This window comes from Panthera tigris, chromosome C1 (genome assembly GCF_018350195.1).
Source record: "Panthera tigris isolate Pti1 chromosome C1, P.tigris_Pti1_mat1.1, whole genome shotgun sequence".
Lineage (NCBI taxonomy): Eukaryota > Metazoa > Chordata > Mammalia > Carnivora > Felidae > Panthera > Panthera tigris.
The window spans coordinates 51,764,232-51,785,381 of NC_056667.1; the positions used below are offsets into that span (position 1 = coordinate 51,764,232).

General features: G+C 38.9%; 2 protein-coding genes across 4 annotated transcripts in view; one reads left to right on the top strand and one right to left on the bottom strand.

The window, feature by feature from the left end:
- The window catches only part of LOC102962459 (integrin subunit beta 3 binding protein), a 68,042-nt gene extending 62,848 nt beyond the window's left edge, over positions 1-5,194 (bottom strand). Inside the window, exons 1-2 of the mRNA XM_042993850.1 lie at positions 5,150-5,194; positions 4,532-4,797 (exon numbers count right to left, since the gene is read on the bottom strand). Coding sequence (XP_042849784.1) covers positions 4,532-4,797; positions 5,150-5,194 — 311 coding nt within the window. The remainder of the gene's footprint in view (positions 1-4,531; positions 4,798-5,149) is intronic.
- Positions 5,195-5,470: 276 nt separating this feature from the next.
- Positions 5,471-21,150, top strand: part of EFCAB7 (EF-hand calcium binding domain 7) — a 48,030-nt gene continuing 32,350 nt past the window's right edge. For all 3 annotated transcript variants that reach the window (XM_007089852.3, XM_042997439.1, XM_042997440.1), the window contains exons 1-6: positions 5,471-5,989; positions 8,004-8,191; positions 12,712-12,923; positions 13,567-13,653; positions 14,217-14,412; positions 14,863-14,984. In XM_007089852.3, coding sequence (XP_007089914.2) covers positions 8,005-8,191; positions 12,712-12,923; positions 13,567-13,653; positions 14,217-14,412; positions 14,863-14,984 — 804 coding nt within the window. In that variant the 5' untranslated portion in view covers positions 5,471-5,989; position 8,004. The remainder of the gene's footprint in view (positions 5,990-8,003; positions 8,192-12,711; positions 12,924-13,566; positions 13,654-14,216; positions 14,413-14,862; positions 14,985-21,150) is intronic.

Genomic DNA, 21,150 nt, shown 5'->3' on the forward strand with positions numbered 1-21,150 from the left:
GCTCCAGTATATGGACCATTTGGTCTGGAAGTATGCACCATCCTTTTTTGGTCTGGCTTCCTTTTTCCTGTTGTACCCATTTTGTTTCTTGGATTGTGTACCTTGGGGAAGTTGGCAGTTCTAGGACCACCATGATTTTTGAGAGTGTTGTTTGTTCTCCCGCTGTTTGTTTAGCTGCAGCATCTGCCTGTTGGTTATCTTCCGACACTGAGTCTTTTTCTTGTTGGTGTCCTTTGCAGTGGATGACTGCTATCTCCCTTGTTCCCAGGCTGCCCTCAATAGTTTTAGGATTTCTTCCCAATTTTTTCTTTTTCTCCTGCAGTCAAAACTCCTCTTTCCTTGTATAGAGCCCCATGTATATGTAGAGTGGTGAAGGCATAGTGCAAGTCAGTATATACGTTGGCCTGTTTGTCTTTACTGAGTTCTAGTGCTCTCATTAGGGCCCACAGTTCTGCTCTTGGGGCTGACCAACCTTGTGGAAGGGGCTTTGCCTCTATGACCTCAAAATCAGAGATGAAGCTTCTGCTGTCCGTAAACAGGATGAGTTCAGGATTTGTAAGGGACTGTCTGATAGATTGGGTCAGCTAGAATAGACCTCATCAAGTACCTCTAGGCAATCATGCGCTTGGGGCCCTGCCACAGTGGGCAAGAAAGTGGTAGGATTTAGGGTTTTTATGTCTTCTAATTTTACTCATGGGTTTTCACATAGTAGTCCCTGATATTGTGTCATCCGAGCATGAGTTAACTAACCAGTGTTGCCCCCTGGCATCCATCAGGGTAATTAATAACTGGATGGGGAACTTTAACATTTAGATTTTGCCCCAACCTGAGTTTGTCTGCTTCCTTGATTAAAAGTGTGGTGGCTGCCGGAACCCTAAAACAAGGTGGCCATCCTGCTGCAACTGAGTCAATCTGTTTTGAAAGGTATGCCACTGGTTTCTGCCAAGGTCCAAATTCCTGGATTAGAACCTGCAAGGCCACCCCATTGTTTTTATGGTTGTGAATGCCTTTTCTTGATTAGGGCCCCAGACACTCTGGAAAACAGTGTGGAGATTCCTCAAAAAATTAAAAATAGACCTACCCTATGACCCAGCAATAGCACTGCTAGGAATTTACCCAAGCGATACAGGAGTACTGATGCATAGGGGCACTTGTACCCCAATGTTTATAGCAGCACTCTCAACAATAGCCAAATTATGGAAAGAGCCTAAACTGATGAATGGATAACTGATGAATGGATAAAGAAATTGTGGTTTATATACACAATGGAGTACTACGTGGCAATGAGAAAGAATGAAATATGGCCCTTTGTAGGAACGTGGATGGAACTGGAGAGTGTGATGCTAAGTGAAATAAGCCATACAGAGAAAGACAGATACCATATGGTTTCACTCTTATGTGGATCCTGAGAAACTTAACAGAAACCCATGGGGGAGGGGAAGAAAAAAAAAAAAAAGAGGTTAGAGTGGGAGAGAGCCAAAGCTTAAGAGACTCTTAAAAACTGAGAACAAACTGAGGGTTGATGGGGGATGGGAGGGCAGGGAGGGTGGGTGATGGGTATTGAGGAGGGCACCTTTTGGGATGAGCACTGGGTGTTGTATGGAAACCAATTTGACAATAAATTTCATATACTGAAAGAAAAAAAAAAAGATTAGGGCCCCAGAAAAGGGATGACCTTTCTTACTCCTTTAAGTTTTTTTATTTACTTTTGAGAGAGACTGAGACAGAGCGTGAGTTGGGGAGGGGCAGAGAGAGAGGGAGACCCAGAAGCTGAAAAGGGCTCCAGGCTCCGAGCTGTCAGCACAGGCCCAGATGCAGGGCTCGAAACCATGGATCGTGAGATCATAACCTGAGTCGAAGTCAGATGCCCAATTGAGCCACCCAGGCGCCCCCCTTCCTTACGCCTTTAATGTCTCGTATAGAGGTCTGGCCAACTCTGAGAAGCCTAGGATCCATATCTGACGGAATCCTTCTGCTCCCAGAAACTGGGAGCGGACCTGCCCGCAGGTAGTGGGAACCAGAATGGCACAGACTTCCTGTTTCCTTTCGGCTCCCAGCATTCGTTTGCCTTGGGTAATTTTGAAGCCCAAATATTTAATTTCCTGTTGGCAAATCTATACCTTTTTCTTTGACACCTGGTATCCTGCCTCTGCTAGTAGCCTGAGAAGGGCCCCAGTTCCCTCCCAGCATTGGGTCCGTGTGGGACTGGCTAGCAGGAGATCATTCACATATTGGAGGAGGACACATCCTGGGTCCTGTCTCAGAAACCTGGCTAAATCAGATGCCAGCGTCCCACTGAATATGGTTGGTGAATTTTTGAATCCTTGTGGCAATCTAGTCCAAGTGAATTGTTCTTTTGCCCCTGTGGTAGGGTTTTCCCATTCAAAAGCAAATAGGGATTGGCTGTTAGGTGCTAGCTGGAGACAGAAGGCGTCCTTTAAATCTAGACATGTGAACCATCCTGCCTTAGAGGGTATGAGTTTTAGTAGAGTGTATGGGTTAGGCAACCCTGAATGCAGGCTGATGACTGCTTCTTTAATGGCTCTTAGATCCTGTACAGGGCGGTAATCATTTGTCTCAGGCTTTTTCACCAGCAGCAAGGGAGTATTCCATGGGGACTGGCATCGTTTTAGAAGTCCCATTTGAGTAGCCTGTCCAAGTGTGTCTGGATCCCCAGACGTGTCTTCCGTGGGACCATTTATTGGCGTATTTTGACAGGTTGGGCCCCAGGGATTAGGTCAATTAATATCGGGGTGGTTTTTTGACCAGTACATTCTTCCCATGGTATCGTCAGGGACAAAGTCATGGGTTGGGCCTTTTCATTTAGGTGCAATTGCATCTGTCCATCCAAAATGAAGGCTATTTTTGCGCCCATCTTGGCTAGGAGGTCTCTACCTAACAATGAAACCAGGAAGTTGGGTAGATACAGGAACTCATGAACTATTTGGTGACCTTCCAGCTGGCATTGTTGGGGACCACAAAATAGCCTCCGGGTTTGCATCCCAGTGGCTCCTATAATGGTGACTTCTCGACCCAATAGAGGTGCCACCTTGTCACCACAGAGTGTTCAGCTCCAGTGTTGATGATGAAGTCTATTGTCTGGTCCCCTACCTTCATTTTGACCATGGGCTCATGGGGGCCCAGTTGGACAGAGCCTGGTCTTTGATAATCAGAGTCTGCTCCTGCCAGTCCGATCTGGTCAGCTGAGGCTGACCAAGCTGGGATGTCCATCTCAGATGTCTAGTTGTCCATCTGGTACCTGAGACTGGAGCTATTTTCTGGTTTCAGTGACAATTTTTCGGCTCTTCTGTGTTGAAGAGGGTGAGCAGAAGTTGCTTACAGTTGACTCAGGCAGGGTGGTAAGTCTGGAATATAGATTCTAGGAGATCTATCATTGCCTGTGGCTTCTCAGAGTAGGGCAGCATGTGGTGTCCCCAGTTGAGGAGGTCAGTAGTACAGACCAGTTGGTAGCAGAAAACTGATCCCCCCCACTTGTAGGGTCCCATTGCAGCCTATTCTCTGGGGACCCCTAGTCTCCTGCAATGGCATCTGCATTGCCGTTGGGGCCTTGGACCTGGAGCTGCAGACCTAAGGTGTCCCTACCAGTTCAGGTATCCCTGGTTGAAGCAGACTGGCTCCTGGCAGAAGCAAGACTGACAGGGGGTGACTGTCAGGCAGGTGAGGTTCCCCTCCCTTGATTGATGGGGCCCTGGGGGCATATGGTGGTAGAAATGGAAGGACTTCTGAATTTTCTTGGAGGATGGGGGGTGGGGTTTTTTTTTCCTGCAAAGTCTTCTTTCAGCCTGCGCCACTAAGACCTTACATTGTCCCTTACTATTAATGCAGAACCGGATCCAAAGAGGTTTGACCTGGGCTATTTCCAGCCATTGGTCAATGAATGGGAATTGATTCGGATGGCCAGGGTCCCCTGTAATTACCTTATAAACAGCTCAGATTGTGGGGACATCTAGGGTGCCCTCAGGGGGCCAGCTTACACTGAACATAGGCCATTCTGATTCACAGAGCGTGCGTAATTTCCCGGGGATGGGGTGGGGTGTCAATTTGACCCCATAGTCACCTGAAAATCCCTTTTTAAAATTCTTAATCATACAATCCAGAACAGTTGGTTTTGAGGAATTTTCCCCCATCCTGGTATCCTAAATGGGTCCCTCCCAACGTATGGTGTAGCAGGACAAATATGAGGGAAGAGGTTGTTTCCTTCACCTGGCTGCTCCCCTCACGGGTATTAGATGCCTCTTAACATTGGCAGGTCAGTATAAACACCTGACTTGGATCAGGCCCCTGTGGACCTGATTCTGCCTCCAGTCATTTATGAGGTCTTCACAGAATGGCACGGTAGGACACACTCAGGCTCCGTAGCCAAAACCGTGGATCACGGGCACTCACACATACATTCAAACAGATTGTACACTTCCACCCAGGGCTTCCCTGTTCTATGCGGGGTGATCAAGTTCCCCTTCTGCTTCAGGGGCTGGCCTGAACTCAGTCTGAAGTCCCTGGGGACACTTACCGATCCGACGTCCTGGAACAGGCCTTTTTGTTCCACCTGGAGTCCGTTTGAGCGCAGCGGTGGCTGACTATTGTCGGGCCCAGCGAGGGTCGGGGTCCAGTGAAACCACCTGCGGCTCCCCCTTCCTTTCCATCGCAGGGGCCCGATATGAGTGGCTTCTCCGCTGGCCTTCGACAACGGTGGCTCAAGAGGCCAGTGCGGCTGTCGGCTTCCAGGCCAACACTTGGCACAAGTGACAAGCGACACGCACTTGCACCGGTTCCGGCCTAGGGGAGGCACTTCCAAAAGCTGAGCGCGAGCTCTGGCGCTGGCCTTCTTTTATGACTGGCTAACTTCCGAGTACTTTGAAACTTTCTATCAGCTGCACAGGTGGGTGGGACTGCAGGGGCTCAAGGAAAAAGGTTGGGGCGGGGGGGGGGGGCACCACCAGCTGTGCTACGTGGGCAGTTGGCTGATGCAAGGGGCAAGCAAGATTACAGAAGCCAAAAGCATGCAAGGGGGGTTATCCGGCCTCGCACATCTGGCTTTCCTTCTCACAGACCCCAATAGAATAATTTCAACACGAAAAATCATTAATTACAGGTTTTAACAGAGAAAGATGTACACTGCGTCTCCTACATGATACAGACCACTCCTGCAACTAAGCCAACGAGAAACCGTCATCATCACCTTGAACCTGAATTGGCTGTTCACCAGTAGACTTTGGGTCAAAATAACCCCTCCCACCTTCCTCCTCCTCCATAAAAGAACTTCTCTCTTTTGTTGGACTTACCTATGGTTTTGCGTGCAGCGAATTGCAATGCTTTGTTGTTTTAGAATAAACCCATTTTTTGGTAGTAAAATAACAGACTTTTATTTTTAACAACATAATATCTACTCTTCTTACTCATAGAGGGGCCCAAGAAAACAACCATGGGTTGGCTCAGGGTAGATACCTACGGCATTTCGACATTCAGGAGAGCACCACTGCGGGATAAAAGGAACTGAACAACGTCTTCCTAAAGCAGTTTCTCCGGAGGGAAACGCTGGAATCTGAAAAGCGCGGGCCTGCGGGCGCCAGACGCTGTGTCACACACAAGGTGGCCCGCTGGAAACACCCTCCCTCTCTACGAGGGATCCGAGTGTTTGAGGAAAGCGGGGGGTGGGGGGAGTCTAGCTAAGGACCTAGGACCTCATCCAGTCCCTGTCAGTGCAGCAGAGTACCCTCTCTCTCCACTCTGGCCATTCCAGACCCCGACAGATGAGCGGCACAGCTGTTTCTGTCCTCTCCGGATTTACCGCCCTAGATTTCTACCCGGACTGTTTGGGGAGGTGCTCTGGTTCTTATTTCCGGTGGCGGAGAGGTGCCGTTGCCATGGCAATTAAAGTAAAGGCCGAGGTCTGTTGGGCTGCAGTGAGGGGATCGCGGAATCCGTGGAGAGAATTGCCTGCGCTTCCTCGTTTGTGAGCTGGAGTTAGGTAGCGAACAGCTCGCGGTCTCTGTCCCTGCGCCGCGCCCTGCCTCGCTGTCCGGCTTCCTTTTCTGTCACCTTTTATTTCTCTGTCCTACTAACTCTTGGTCCGTGTGTACCTCAAATGTACCCCGATACGCAGTTTTGTCGTCGTGAAATACAAAAACAGAGAGGTTGCCCGCGATCATCTGTGAAATGTATTTCACGGTGTAGGGCCGGCGACTGGGCGGCTCTGTTTTCACTTGGCCCTTTAGAAGCCTTAGGCGCTTGTTAACAGTTTATTTTTCTTGGTATTGTGTGGCGGGTTATTTATGGAGCCGTTTGCTACAGTGTGCTCTCTAGGCCCCTGTGTTGGTCTCGCGCTGGAGTTTTAAATGAGGGAGGTTTCTAAGCCTGAGGGGTGCAGTTATATATTTATCTAAGCTTCCGTTTCGTCTCTCGTCACAGAAAGGGAAAGAATAGAATTCTGGAACATTTGTACTGTGGGATTTCCACGTGAGGGAGTCACCTTATTTGGAAAGAGTATTCGAGGACGAGCCTAAAAAAATACTTAAATTTTAAAATTGCTTGCTGCAAAATGAACATTCATTCTTCCTTTCTTATTGGAACAGTTTTTCACCCCCCACATTTGTGAGGAGATGTGTGCACGCATATGTGTTTAAAACTGATGCTTAATTATAGTGATATCAATTTGCAGTAACCAGACTGTGACACCACATCCCTATGGGGTCCTTCTAAATCTGGTGTAATATGAAAGTGTCAGGCAGGCAGTCTGTGTATTATAAATAGGGTACTTCATCCATGATAAGCGATTATTATCTTTCTTTCCCAAGTGTAAAAGACCTATATAATTCAAGAAGGTGCAAGTGATTTAGGCCTCCTGAGTAAGAATCCAATGAGTCCTGAAGGGGACCCTACCTGTGTCGTCTTATTGTTGAACTTGAAATATTCAATTTATTAGGTTGGAATGTATTTTTAGAAGTCAAAGCTGGGTAAAATAATGTTGGAAGCTGTTAGACCACCAGCACGATTTAGCGCCTCACAGTAACTGTTGTACAAGAAGCCTTCATTCACGTTAATAAAGAAGAAACTGTTATCAGAATTTACTGCCTCTTGTTACTGCTAGCTGGGTGACATCTCTGTCCCTCAATTTCCTTATCTGTAAAAGGGGCAAAAAAATACTTGACCACTGTAATAAGGATAAATTAAGATGTATGATAGTTCTTTAAGCCTTATGAGCAGAGGTGCTATATAACGCCACAACGTTATTATTAGTGATGAATGCAGTAAAATCTCACAATAATGCTATAAATGGGATCTTAAAAATTGAGTTATTCAAAATGTGGGCCTACATTATTGAGATGTTGGTGGAATGACCTCGTTGATCCTGCTGAGGTGAGGGATGCCAACTGCCAATCACATGACATCCAAATTCTCCTTGTTGTGGAGTTCACTCTTTCTACAGTTTATTTAGCACTTATTATGTGGAAGGCACTGTTCTGTATGTTCCCCGTGTATTATTCAGTCCTCATGACAACCCTATGAAGACTTAACTTCAGCTATCTTGTTTTGAGAGAATAGATGTGTGCTTTTCCTTTGCTGTATGATACTTATTTTGCATTTATATTACATCTTTGCTTTGGCTTTGTTCTTTTGGCTCCCTCATATACATACATATATTTTTCTTTATATATAATGGTCTTATATATAGTTGATTTCTAAATATACATGTATGTATAGCTCATATATATGTATGTATACATGTTTATTTACATGCGTATAGTTTATATATATGTGTGTGTGTATATACACACATATATATAAATTGCTGAAGGCTTGTTCTAGTTTAGCATGTGATAATACAAACATATGCATATTATAATATTGGACTTTTCCCTGCATATGAAACCTTTAATGCCTTGATTTCCTCTCCCCCACCCCCACCCAATTTGAGAGGCAAGGTTACATTTGCATTTTAGGGGATTAACACTGACTAAAATTTTTAAATTATTTTCTAATAGAATGGCCATCAGTCCAGGAAGAGATGCAGCTTTCTCCTGTCAGAAGTCAGCACTTTCAGAGAGTCTGCGAACAAAGAAATTTCCACTAACTGAAGAAGAAATATTTTATATGAATTGTAGAGCTGCCTACTTAACTGTTTTTAAAAGCAGCTTAGAAAACATTATTTCTAAAGAACAACTTTACTTGGGTAATTTTTTCTTTAAAATTTAAGTATTTTGCCTTATTTGTTGAAAGGTAATAGATCAGAAAGACAGGAATAAGAATTACATTGCTGAATCATTCCAGTTTCTTAGGGAAGCTTGAACAGTGAAACTACATTACGCTATTGTGTGATTTTATATATTTATGTATTCTGGTAGCTTCCAAATAAAGCATTCAATGTTTATACAGACTAGATTAGTATTTTTTTTAAGTTTTTAAATTTATTTTGAGAGGCAGGGAGAGAATTCCAAGCAGGTTCCAAGCTGTCAGAGCAGAGCCTGACATGGGGCTCAAACTCACGGACCATCAGATCATGACCTGAGTTGAAAACAGGAAACACGAGTTGGATGCTTAACCGACTGAGCCACCCAGGTCTCCCTATATTAGTATTTTTAAGGCTTCCATCAATTACTTGCATATATATATATATATATATATATATATTTTTTTTTTTTTTTTGAAAGAGTGCATGAGCAGGGGAGGAGCAGAGAGAAGGAAGGAGAATCTCAAGCAGGCTCCACACTATCAGCACAGAGCCCAGTGTGGGGCTTGATCCCATAAATCCTGAGATCATGACTTGAGCCGAAATCAAGAGCAGAGTACTTAACTGACTGAGCCACCCAGGCACCCCTTAAAAATATATTTTTAAAAATTCTTATTTGGTACTTTAAGATTTATAATAATAGAATTTAAAACATTTTGGCATCTGAATCACTAGCCTGAATTTGACCTCTACTGAGGAAAATGTAAAGAATATGTAAAAATGGGTTGAATGATTACAAAAAAGAAATATTAGGAAACAGGTAAAATTTTAAAAGAGAAGTGTGCTGTTTTTATTTTTTGGGGAGGGAGGGAGAGTTGGTCTTTTTTTTGCTTCTTTCCATTATATGTAAAATTTCTCTGGTTGCAAATATCCATCAGACCAATGAATTTTGTCCTTGCCAGATATGTCAAATAATTTGGAATTCTTTACTCTTGAGTAGTAAACAATAGCCGATAACACTGAATACTCCTGTAAGTTTCATCAAGGCTAATAACTTTATGGATAGAGAAACAGAGTTATCTTGCCAACTTTAGAAGAGGTTTCCTTAAATAAAAATTCTGACGTTTTTGCAACAGTGTCTTGGGTTTGTATGCAATAAGATCTCTATTTGAGGAAATCCATATTGGGGAATATGAAAATTGAAAAGATTAAATTTATATATTATTATAAGCTATAATTTTAGGTTTTTTCCTTTATTCTTTTGGATGTCTCTTTGTAATGTTGTAATGAGTGAGTTCAGATAATCTAGATTTTTGAAAAGTCGTGTGACCCAGTGATATCTCTTTCTTACTATGTCTTTCATCTATATCTTTCTGTCACTTATGCATATAACATGTGCTATGACATTCCATTTCAAGGTTGGACAGTGCAGTACCATTGCCAGAGCTATAGAGTTCCTTTTTTCCCCAACTTATGAATAATATAGGTATTATAGATTCATGTCACAGCTTAAAGTAAACTCTGGCAAAAGATCGGTATTTTGGTGTTAACCTTTAAACATTTACAGTTACGTGTTCTTATTGCTATCAGACATAGTAATGGGCTCCAACTAATTCTAAACTTAGAAAGTAAATTAGATTAGTAACTACTAAATTATACCTATTTCTTAGATATGAGAATATCTACTTACTGAGTGCATGTTTAGGCATAATTAATTTTATTCTGAGAAAGTTTTTTTTTTGTAATTAATAGTACATCAAAAAACCATTTTGTTATTGAAGATAGCAACAAGTGTGTGCTGACCTGCCCCTTGTGGCAAAGAGTTACACACCTGTTTTCCCAAAGCTGTACAGAAAATAGCATTTTCTCCCTTTCTTTCTTTCTTTCTTTCTTTCTTTCTTTCTTTCTTTCTTTCTTTCTCTCAAGTATTCTCTACTCCCACAGTGGGGCTCCAACTTCCTGAGATCAAGAGTTGCATGCTCTACCCACTGAGCCACTCAAGCACCCCAGCATTTTCTTTCACATGGACTTTTGACTTCAAATCACAACTTCATTTAGGTCCTGTTTATAGTCTTACCTTTTAAAGGGTGGACATTGGCTGGGGATGGAATCCTAAAACACATGTACCTTTTTCCTGACTCTTTATAGATGAGTTATAAAATGGTCTGTTTTTATGCTAGGCAAAATACTTGAGAAGTGTGCATGCAAGTAGGGAAGGGGCAGAAAGAGAGAAAGGGAGAGAATCCCAAGGAGGCCCCTCTCTTAGCATGGAGCCTGATGTAAATCTTAATCCTACGGCTGTGAGATTATGAGCCGAGCTGAAATCAAGAGTGGAATGTTCATCCCACTAAGCCAGATAGATGCCTACAGATACAACTTCTGTTAACTCTACAAGTCACCCTGGATGATGATCTTGTTTCCATTTCTGTCTCAAAGTTTAAATTATCTAGGTATGATTCACTGTCATAATCTGGAGGATGGGAACATTTCTCTTAGTCTGTGGACTTCTAATATGTTATTAACTGTGAATCATAACCACAGGTAGCAATTTTACCCTTCAGGTGTGGACTTCCTAGTTATATTATAAAACTTAGGAACCAAGAAGTTTGAATCTCTGAAAAAAACAAAACCCTGTATTATGCTCATGCACAATGAATGTTCAAAATAAGGGACTCATAAATGTCTATATTTACTGCCCTGATCTGGTTTTTATTTCCTTGCAGATTTTTTTTTTAGTTAAATTATTTTATATGTATTAGTCCTTTTTCATTAAATTGTAGACCATCCAGATTATCATTTTTTTAATGTTTATTTTTAAGAGAGAGCGTGCAGGCAGGGGAGAGGCAGAGCAAGGGGTACAGAGGATCCAAAGTGGGCTCTGCACTGACACCAGTGAGCCTGATGTGGGCTCAAATTCACAAACTGCGAGATCATGACCTGAGCTGAAGTTGGACACTCAATCGACTGAGCCACTTAGGGGCCCCCAGATTATCATTTTTTTTTTTTTTTAACATTTTTTATTTTATTTTTGAGACAGGGAGAGACAGAGCATGAATAGGGGAGGGGCAGAGAGAGAGGGAGACACAGAATCTGAAACAGGCTCCAGGCTCTGAGCTGTCAGCACAGAGCCCGATGCGGGGCTCGAACTCACGGACCGCGAGATCATGACCTGAGCCGAAGTCGGCCGCTTAACCGACTGAGCCACCCAGGCGCCCCGATTATCATTTTTTATAGTGCTAAGTGTAATGCAAGATCTTGTGAAATTTCACCTATGATTGTTATAAATATCCAATATAAGGTTTTATAATAGAAGTTGTAGCACGATTCAAGACAGTTATACGTTTTAAAATTCTATTAATTCCTTCTCTAGTGTTTAGGAAACTTACCATGGGTTCATTTTAGATAGTGTTAGGTCTTAATATGCAGAGATTTGTTTATGTGCAAATTACCCATTTGCTGCTTTTAAACTGTACAAAGTACAATTGTTTAAAGCCATTATGTTTTAATGTGCATGGCATATGCAAATACAAAAGCCTTTCTCACATTGTAATTTGTTGCCTTTCATAGATATAAGAGCATACCTTTTAAAACAAGAATGTCTCTAAAATAACCAGTTAAAGGACTGTTTGTAAAAATTCTGGTTAAAAATCAAGTGATTTGACCATTGCGTCTCTATAATGCATACTTCTCTCAAAGTATGTTGACATTCTTGGGGCGCCTGGGTGGCTCACTTGGTTGGGTGACTGACTTCAGCTCAGGTCATGATCTCACGCTTTGTGAGTTCGAGCCCCATGTCGGGCTCTGTGCTGACAGCTCAGAGCCTGGAGCCTACTTCAGATCCTGTGTCTCCCCCTCTCTCTACCCCTCCCCTGCTCATGCTCTGTGTCTCTCTGTCTCTCAATAGTAAATAAATGTTTAAAAATTTTTTTTTAATGTATGTTGACATTCTTGATCTTTAGCAAGGCTATAACTGTAAATAGATACTTTTTGTGTATATATTTGACATTTGTGACTTGATTAATGATTAACAACTAATGTTCTTGAAGCCCTAATGTTTAGTAGTGATGAACATTTTAGATAGATACATGCCTTGTTGACAATAGTTTTCTCAGATTAATGATTTCCTCATTTCATTAAGGTATTTGTTGGGCCAGAAAAAGTAATAATTTATACTTTTTGTGGTTATTCTTATGTCCTCAAAATAAGTGGATGGTTGTCTTTAATCTTTTTTTTTTCCTCCAGGCACTTTTACAAAGTAAATCGATGTTTTCAGTTAGTTAAACTATGTAGGTTGAGAACCAACTGTCAGAATAGGAAAAATGAGTTTAATTCTGGCATTAAATGATAACATATGTATTTTTTTCATTTTTATAAGTCAGGCATACATTGATATCACTAGATTATCAACCCCAAAGGTGTATGTGTACTTGTGTATAATAGTGTAGTGTATAATGATTTTAAAAAATATATACTTAGGTACCAATTCCAAATGTTCCTATAATAACACTTGTTTAATTGGGCAGCTCTACAGCATGCAGGAAGAAATCCATCCCAAAAGACCATTAATAAGTATTGGACTCCTCAAACTGCCAAACTGAATTTTGATGATTTTTGTGTAATTTTAAGGAAGGAAAAACCTACTTCAAAAGCAGAACTACTAAAATCATTTAAGCAATTAGATGTAAACAATGATGGCTGTATTTTGCACACTGATCTTTATAAACTTCTAACAAAGGTAAGATTTGTGAAATAGTTTTGTAATATGCATTGCTGGCCAAACTATTTGGAATCTAACTTTGGCTACCAAGGCCACATTAAAAATAGCTATTTCATTGGCAGATGAAGTGAATCACATATAGGTTGTTTATAAAGTACTTAAGGATCCTTCTGGATGAAAAGTGCTCTGTAAATAAAACATAAAGTATAAAATTGAACCCATGTTGCAGTCCCCTTGTGTGCCTTTGCAGTTATTTGCTGCTCAGAACTTTTTGTAATTTAGGAATAGGTTCATATGTGATAAATAAAAGAGAAACAAAGTATAAATGGGATTGGGAATCCATTTTGATTATTGGTATCACGGGAGAATTATCATTACTCTAAATTCAGTGGTAGTATTATTACTGGATCTATAATATATATTGTTGAAATTTAGTAAACTGAAATTGATACTTTTACAAAATTTGATAAAATTGTGAAATTTTAATTTAGATGAATTTCATTATTGCTTGACATAATACTCGTTCTGAGGTTTATAATGAAACCATATATTCATGACTTTTGACTTGTAGAAAAGATTAAAATAAATTTTCACTCTCCTCCTGTCCCTCGCATAACAAAGTGATAGTCATGTTGCTTTAAAATAAATCTTGTTTTCTCAGAGAGGTGAGAAGATGACTCGAGAAGAAGTAAATGCTGTAACAAGTTTGGCAGATGTAAATGCTGATGGCAAATTTGATTACATCAAGGTACATAAGTTCATGCTAATGTAAATTTGTGTACTGTGTAGAAGAATTTTTAAAGGGCACATCTTTTTGATATTGGCAATGATGTATTTGATATGTTGTGTACAAAGGATACTTGACATTTAATCTGAAGAGTATTGTAACCTGATGACTACATTAGAAATAAGCAAGGTAAAATACATGCATGTGCTCACACATTACAGATATGCACTCAAACATAGAGACTCTTCTCAGAAATATGCCGTTTCTGGGGTGGAAGAATCATAAAAATTATTTAGAACAAACTCAAGTCTACACATGTCTTATAAAAAAATAATAAATCACTTCTCTTTGTGTAACATTTTATTTTCACTCAGAGTATGACCTCCTCATTGAATCATGGCTACATTTCACTAGGTCACTTGAGAGTGGTCAATCTGATTCAAGAAAATAAAATGAGTAACCTAGTTCAATAGGAAATATATTCCATCTATCAGTCTATCCCTTGCCTACTAATGTGCATTTGCCTTCTCCCAAATGTATGATTGAAGGTTTTACCCACTGGACTACTTTTTTGTTTCCCGTAGTTTTGTAAATTATATGTGACAACCAATGAGCAATGTCTCAAAACTACTGTAGAAAAACTGGAAGTTGACAGTAAACTGAGACGTCAACAGTTTGGAAACCACATTGAAGAACCTCCTGAAAGGGACCCATCATCAGTACCAAAACCATCGCCTAGAATCATAAGAAAAACTGAGCAGGAAACATTCTCAAAGAAAGGTATTTACTTTTGATACTAAAGATTTCTTGAATAAGAATGAAGGGTCATAATCAGATAAGTTTTTCTTTCTGTCTTAGCTTAACAATGAGAAATGAGAATCCAACTTTTTGTTAGCTACTGTTTCTAGACTCTCTCAGATGTAAAAATCTATTGAAGTAAAATTTTATTATGGAATTTGATTTGGCTATGCTCATTATATTTTATTAAAACTAAAATTTCAGAGTAAAGAGTGACTGACATATTGAAATAAAGAATCTTATTAATAGAACCTACATTAGGGACCACTAAAGCCTGATAAATATGAAACTTCTGACTTTATTTCAATAGGAAGGAAAAAAAGAAGGAAATTAATACATATGCCTTTTATGCTACACTATGTTTAGAAACAGACTTCCTATTGATGACTTTTGATAATGTGAGACCAAGTAATTAACTCTTACTTATTACAGGTGATACCAGGAGTTCTTCACTGGCAACAACTAGAAAGTTCAAAACATCTATTTCCTTCACAATTACCATGGGTGCTAATAGTAACAGAAACTCAAAGTTAACCGAGCCAAATTCAATAAAGGTATAGTATTTTAAATTAATAGGTAAGACTTTTTCTGCAAATATTTGACATTAAGTTTATTAATAACTATTTGGTGTCTACAGAGAACCAATAAAGTTTGTGAAGTAATTCTTTGAGATTTTTCTGTGGATTACAGTATTTCTACCGATAAGCCAGTTTTAATGATTTTAAAGTAAAAATGATGAATAAGAATATTATTAAAAGGTCTTCAATTTGAAAGTGATGTCTTTTCAATTTTTGAACTTGATGAATTGATTATCTGATTATGAACTTTGCATAGCAATTTTTTGGTTTTGTTTAACATGTTTTCCATAGGTATTTCCTATAAATACATCATTCATTCAATATCAATTCCTATGAGAGAAAGACAAGAAAGTCACCTTGCTAAGTCAATATTTGTGGAGTGTTAATATTGATCTTCTTCCTTTGTTTTCCCTTTTTAGACTCAACCTTTACTAGTTTTCTTTCAACAGAAAATAATAGCTACAGAAATATAAAACATTAACTGGAAACTGCTAGGATACATTAAAAATGTGCACCTAGAGACCTCTGTAAAAGGGGGAAAAATGGTTATGACCACATACTATAACTGCTGTTAGAAAACTGAACTGATTGTTCTCAAGGGCTACATTTTTGTTTCAAATAACAACTCTGTATTTGTTATTGAACTCTGAAGTCCCTTATATCTTTAAATTGCTAGAGAGTGACATTTGTTCTATATTAAAATTTTAAAACATTATCTCCAAGGAATTTTGTTCAGACTGTTTAGGAATCTCTACACCCTAAGCAATTTGGTGTGCATGTCCAACATGTTCACACACAATATTTAGTGTTCCAACAATATTATTTTCTACCAATGGTAGCTTTCTCTATTTTGCAACTAAATTAAAAGCTCATAAAATTAACTTAGTTAAATAATTGTGGTTTATCTAATTCAAAAGTGTAAATAATTTTAGCCAGTATATATAGAGAAAAATATTAATATGGATTATACTAAAACCATAATAAGACTTTTTCTCAGTGTCATGCTCCTGTTAATTGGGCCCTTACCAATACAATTTCTTTCTTTCTTTCTTTCTTTCTTTCTTTCTTTCTTTCTTTCTTTCTTTCTTTCTTTAATGTTTATTTATTTATTTTGGGAGAGAGAGAGAGACAACTAGTAGGAGAGGGGCAGAGAAAGAGGAAGAGAGAATCCCAAGTAGGCTCTGTGCTGATAGTGATAGATGCAAGGGCTCCAGCTCACAAACTGTGAGATTGTAACCTGAAATCAAGAGTCAGACACATCCGACTGAGCCACCCATGCGCACCACCAATACAATTTCTTTTTTTTAATGTTTATTTTTGAGAGAGAGATAGAGAGCGAGCAGGGGAGGGAGAGAGAGAGGGAGACACAGAATCTGAAGCAGGCTCCAGGCTCTGAGCTGTCAGCACAGAGCCCGATACAGGGCTCGAATTCACCGAACTCTGAGATCATGACCAGAGCCAAGTCAGACGTTCAATGAACTGAGCCACCCAGGCACCCCAATACCATTTCTTAATGTAGTTCAATTCAACAAATATTTACTGAAACGGTAATATATACCAGCCATTTTGCTTAGTATAAAATACAGGTGTTGGGTGCCTGGGTGGCTCAGTTGGTTGAGCGCCGACCTCGGCTCAGGTCAGGATCTCGCAGTTGGTGGGTTCAAGACCCACGTCCAGTTCTGTGCTGACAGCTCAGAGCCTGGAGCCTGCTTCAGATTCTGTGTCTTCCTCTCTCTCTGCCCCTCCCCTCCTCATGCTCTGTGTCTCTCTGTCTCTCAAAAATAAATAAATGTTACAAAAAAAAGTTTTTTTTAATACAGGTGTTGTATTAAAAAACCACAAAATTTACAGGACCGTTAGCAATATGTCAAGGTAATATAACATCGTATTTCATTTATTCATTCATTTATTCAGCAAGTATTTATTGAGTGGTATTTCTGTGCCAAACACTGTTTTAGATGCTAATTAAGAGCTTTGGATAGAAACAAGCCTGTGCTTGAATCTTAGTTTTTGTCACATAATAACTGTGTGATCCTTGGTAAGTTAGTCAGCAGCCCTTTTGAGTCTCAGTTTCCTTATCTATAAATTGAGAATAATTATATTTAGTGTGTTCCTAGAAGATTTAAATCATCTCACAGGTATTAAGTGCATAGCATAGTACCAGGAATCTAGTAGTCACTTTAATAAATGACAGCGTAATGAATACTATTACAGAACCAATAGATGACTGTAGGAAGTGATGAAAGTATAGTTTAAGAACTTATGCTACTATTGTATGTTGTGTATGAAGACTTCAATTTAGGGAGATTATCTGAAAGGCTGATAGAGATATCCTGATATAAAGTGATGACAGCTAAGCCTAGGGTAGTACCTGAACATAGTAAGAAAGGGACAGATCTAACAGACAATGCCACAATTAATCTATAGGCCACAGTGATTGTGTAACAAAAGACAACTTACATTTTGCACCTAAGACATCAAAAGCAGGGAATGGTGCTGATGACAAGTGGGAATTAGGCAAAAGATACTAGAAGAATTTAATGATTAAAAGAAGATGGCATACTTTCAATTTTAAAATTCTGTGACTTTCATATAAAACTTTATGTGTTTGGAAATACTTCAAGGCCTTCATATTACCTTCATATTATTTGCCTGACTTTTAATATCCTATTTCTGATCTTGATTTTGCCCACTATTGTTTACTATCTGATATTTCTTAGATGAGCTGAAGTGATTTAAAGAAAAAAAATCTGTGAATTTAAAAAATTCTGTTAGTCAGCAGGATTCAGTTCTTTGTTTGCATTTTACTTTGAATTCTTGAAATAAATTTCATAAATTTAAGTTTACAACAACTCTGAGAAGTACTTGTTATAAATATGGTTATTGTATAATTTGTTTTGAGATTGATAGAATAAGTTACTAGAAGAACAAGTTACTTCAAATACTTTAAATCTATTTTAAACAAGTTTGGGTACCTCAGTTTCATGTGGAGTGGAGAATTATGGAATTGGGATGGAAAAAGATCTTTTCAAAAGTTAGAAAATTGTTGAAATGTATGCATAAGCCAGATTTTAAACTGTAAATTCACACAATTGGTAAAGGACATGAATTACAGGAGGAAAATAAGACCTTTTCTATAGACCACTTTTGGGTACATTATCACTTTTCTTTTTTTAATACTGAATTCTGCTTGCTTAGGTCTTGTAATATGCAAAGAATGTTAGGAATTTTTCTTTGAAAGAGGAATAGCTTCAATTGCTAGTCATGATTACAATTAGAGAAAGCCCAAACCATGAGTTGTAAACTCCAGAGATGTAATACTTCCTGTATCCAGACTCCCAATTAGAATGTGTTTTAAGTATATGTGTGGTATAAAACGCATGTGTTATATAAGATATGAATATGTTGTGTAACATATTTGTTTTGTATATGCCTATGTATATAACAATACAAACATCTTAAAGTAGAAGTTAATTGCCTAAATTTTTGTGAAGGCTCCAAATAGTAATTTTGTTACAAAAGTTTCTCATATTTTCAAAACGATGATCAATTCAACTTGTCAATTAGGTGGCAATCCATATAAATTTTTTCCTTTATAAATCATCTATTTAACTTTTTGTTTTTATATACATTTTATAATTCTTTAATAACAAAACGTTCATTAACTCTTTACCTGTTTGTCTTAATGAAAAGCAAATAGCTTTCTAATAAGTATGTGACATAGGGTGTCTTTAAAGAACAACAGTGATGATGATGATGATATATAAGTTCCTCCTCTACATTTATGCTAGATCTTTTTTTTTTTTAATTTTTTTAATGTTTATTCGTTTTTGAGAGAGAGAGACAGAACATGAGCAGTGGAGGGGCAGAGAGAAGGAGACACAGAATCCAAAGCAGGCTCCAGGCTCTAAGCTGTCAGCACAGAGCCCGACATGGGGCTCAAACCCACCAACCGTGAAATCATGACCTGAGCCGAAGTCAGATGCTTAACTGACTGAGCCACCCAGGTGCCCAAGTTTATGCTAGATCTGCTTAATAATTCTACCCCACCTAAAACTTTAATAATAATACAGAATTATATGTCAAAACAAATTATGTTCTCTACAGTGTCCCAAGAAAAATGTAACTTTACTGATACATTCAAGTTTTCTGATAGTAGAATTTTCAACTGAACTATTTTTAATTTGTACTTTTCATCATTTCCTTATACATTGCGAATGAAAATAAGTAAAATTTGTATATGACAAGTGAATTAACAATTCTTTTTCTTTTTATATGAATTTACCTGAATTGGTAGAATATAGCACCACCTTATGCCATGTATAAGAATTACAAGCTACTATTTTATTTCTGCTTTATATCGTGAGAAAACTATATCACACACGGAATTTCTTACTCTGTCATTCTGAAATTTTTTTAAAAACTCAACATCCTTCCATTTTTCTCATAATACTCAAACTGTCAACCTTAGTCTATAATCCTTTCAAACGGATTTATTTGAATGAGCCATTTACTTTATCAGTACTTTTTTCTTTTAATTCATAACATTTTAGTCTAGATTCTAGAGAAAAAGCTTTGTGTGATTGAAAGTCTATTTGTTTTAAAAAAAATTAGGTTGAATAAGCACTGTGTTGTTAACAATTCTGGCAGATCTTAAGAATTTGAGTGCTTTCTTTTAAGCAGGAGAGCTACAAATTCTCCTAATAATGTTATTTATTTAGTATTCAAAATAATCTGATTATTACCTTGAAATTTGGTTGATATAAATCATGTGACATTTATCTTCTATTTTGTAATAGCTGTTGTTCCACCATATTCTAGTCTTATTAACCATGTATTGTAGTATCTAGGTTGGCTGTCTTTCCAAGGAAACATAAAAATTCTCTTCCTATACTTTCTCTAAAACTGGAATTTAGGAAAGACTTATGATAATAATGTTAACTCACTCCCCAGCCAAAGGCATCTCCTGTCAACTGTGGCACTGCCTCCAAGAAATATAATAAGCACGTGGAAAAATTCTCTCATCTTTGAGTTTCCCAAATGTTACAAATTATGTTCATTACCAGTGTACCAGGCAAAATGCATTACAGGCATACCTCGTTTTATTGCATGTCACTTTATTGTGCTTCACAGATAATTGCATTTTTGTAAATTGAAGATTTGTGGCAACCCTGTGTCAGGCAAGCCTGTTGTTGCCATTTTTCAACAGCATTTGCTCACGTTGTGTCTCTGTGTCACATTTTGGTAATTCTTGCAGTGTTTTAAACTTTTCATTATTATTATATTTGTTATGGTGATCTGTGATCCATAATTATGACCTGCTAAAAGCTCAAATGATGTTTAGCATTTTTTAGCAATAAAGTATCTTTTAATTAAGGTATGTGCATTGTGTTTTTGAGACATAATAACTATTGCACACTTAGTAGACTACAGTGTAGTATAAACATAACTTTATATGTACTGGGAAACCAAAAAATTTGTTCAACTTGCTTTATTGTGATACTCACTTTATTTCAGTGGTCTGGAACCAAACCTGCAATATCTCTGAGGTATGCCTGTAGTTTTTTATTTGTTTAAACACCTTTTTAAAAATTTATTTATTTGTTGGTTGGTTTGTTTTTAAGAGAGAGAGATGAGAGAGTGTGTGCTTGTGTGAAGAAGGGGCAGAGGGAGAGGGAGAGAGAGAATCTTAAGCAGGCTTCATGCTCGGCACAGAGCCCAATGCGGGGTTTGACCTCACTCCTCCTGGGATCATGACCTGAGCCAAAGTCAAGAGTCAGATGCCCAAGGGGCGCCTGGGTGGTGCAGTCGGTTAAGCATCCGACTTCAGCCAGGTCACGATCTCGCGGTCTGTGAGTTCGAGCCCCGCGTCAGGCTCTGGGCTGATGGCTCGGAGCCTGGAGCCTGTTTCCGATTCTGTGTCTCCCTCTCTCTCTGCCCCTCCCCCGTTCATGCTCTGTCTCTCTCTGTCCCAAAAATAAATTAAAAAAAAAAAAACAAAAACACGTTGAAAAGAGTCAGATGCCCAACTGACTGAGCCATCCAGGTGGCCCTAAACACTTTTATCAGAGGTGGGGGGGGGGGGGCTGCTACACGCATGATTAAATACAAATTTAAGAAATTTCCCAGCTACTAAAATGTA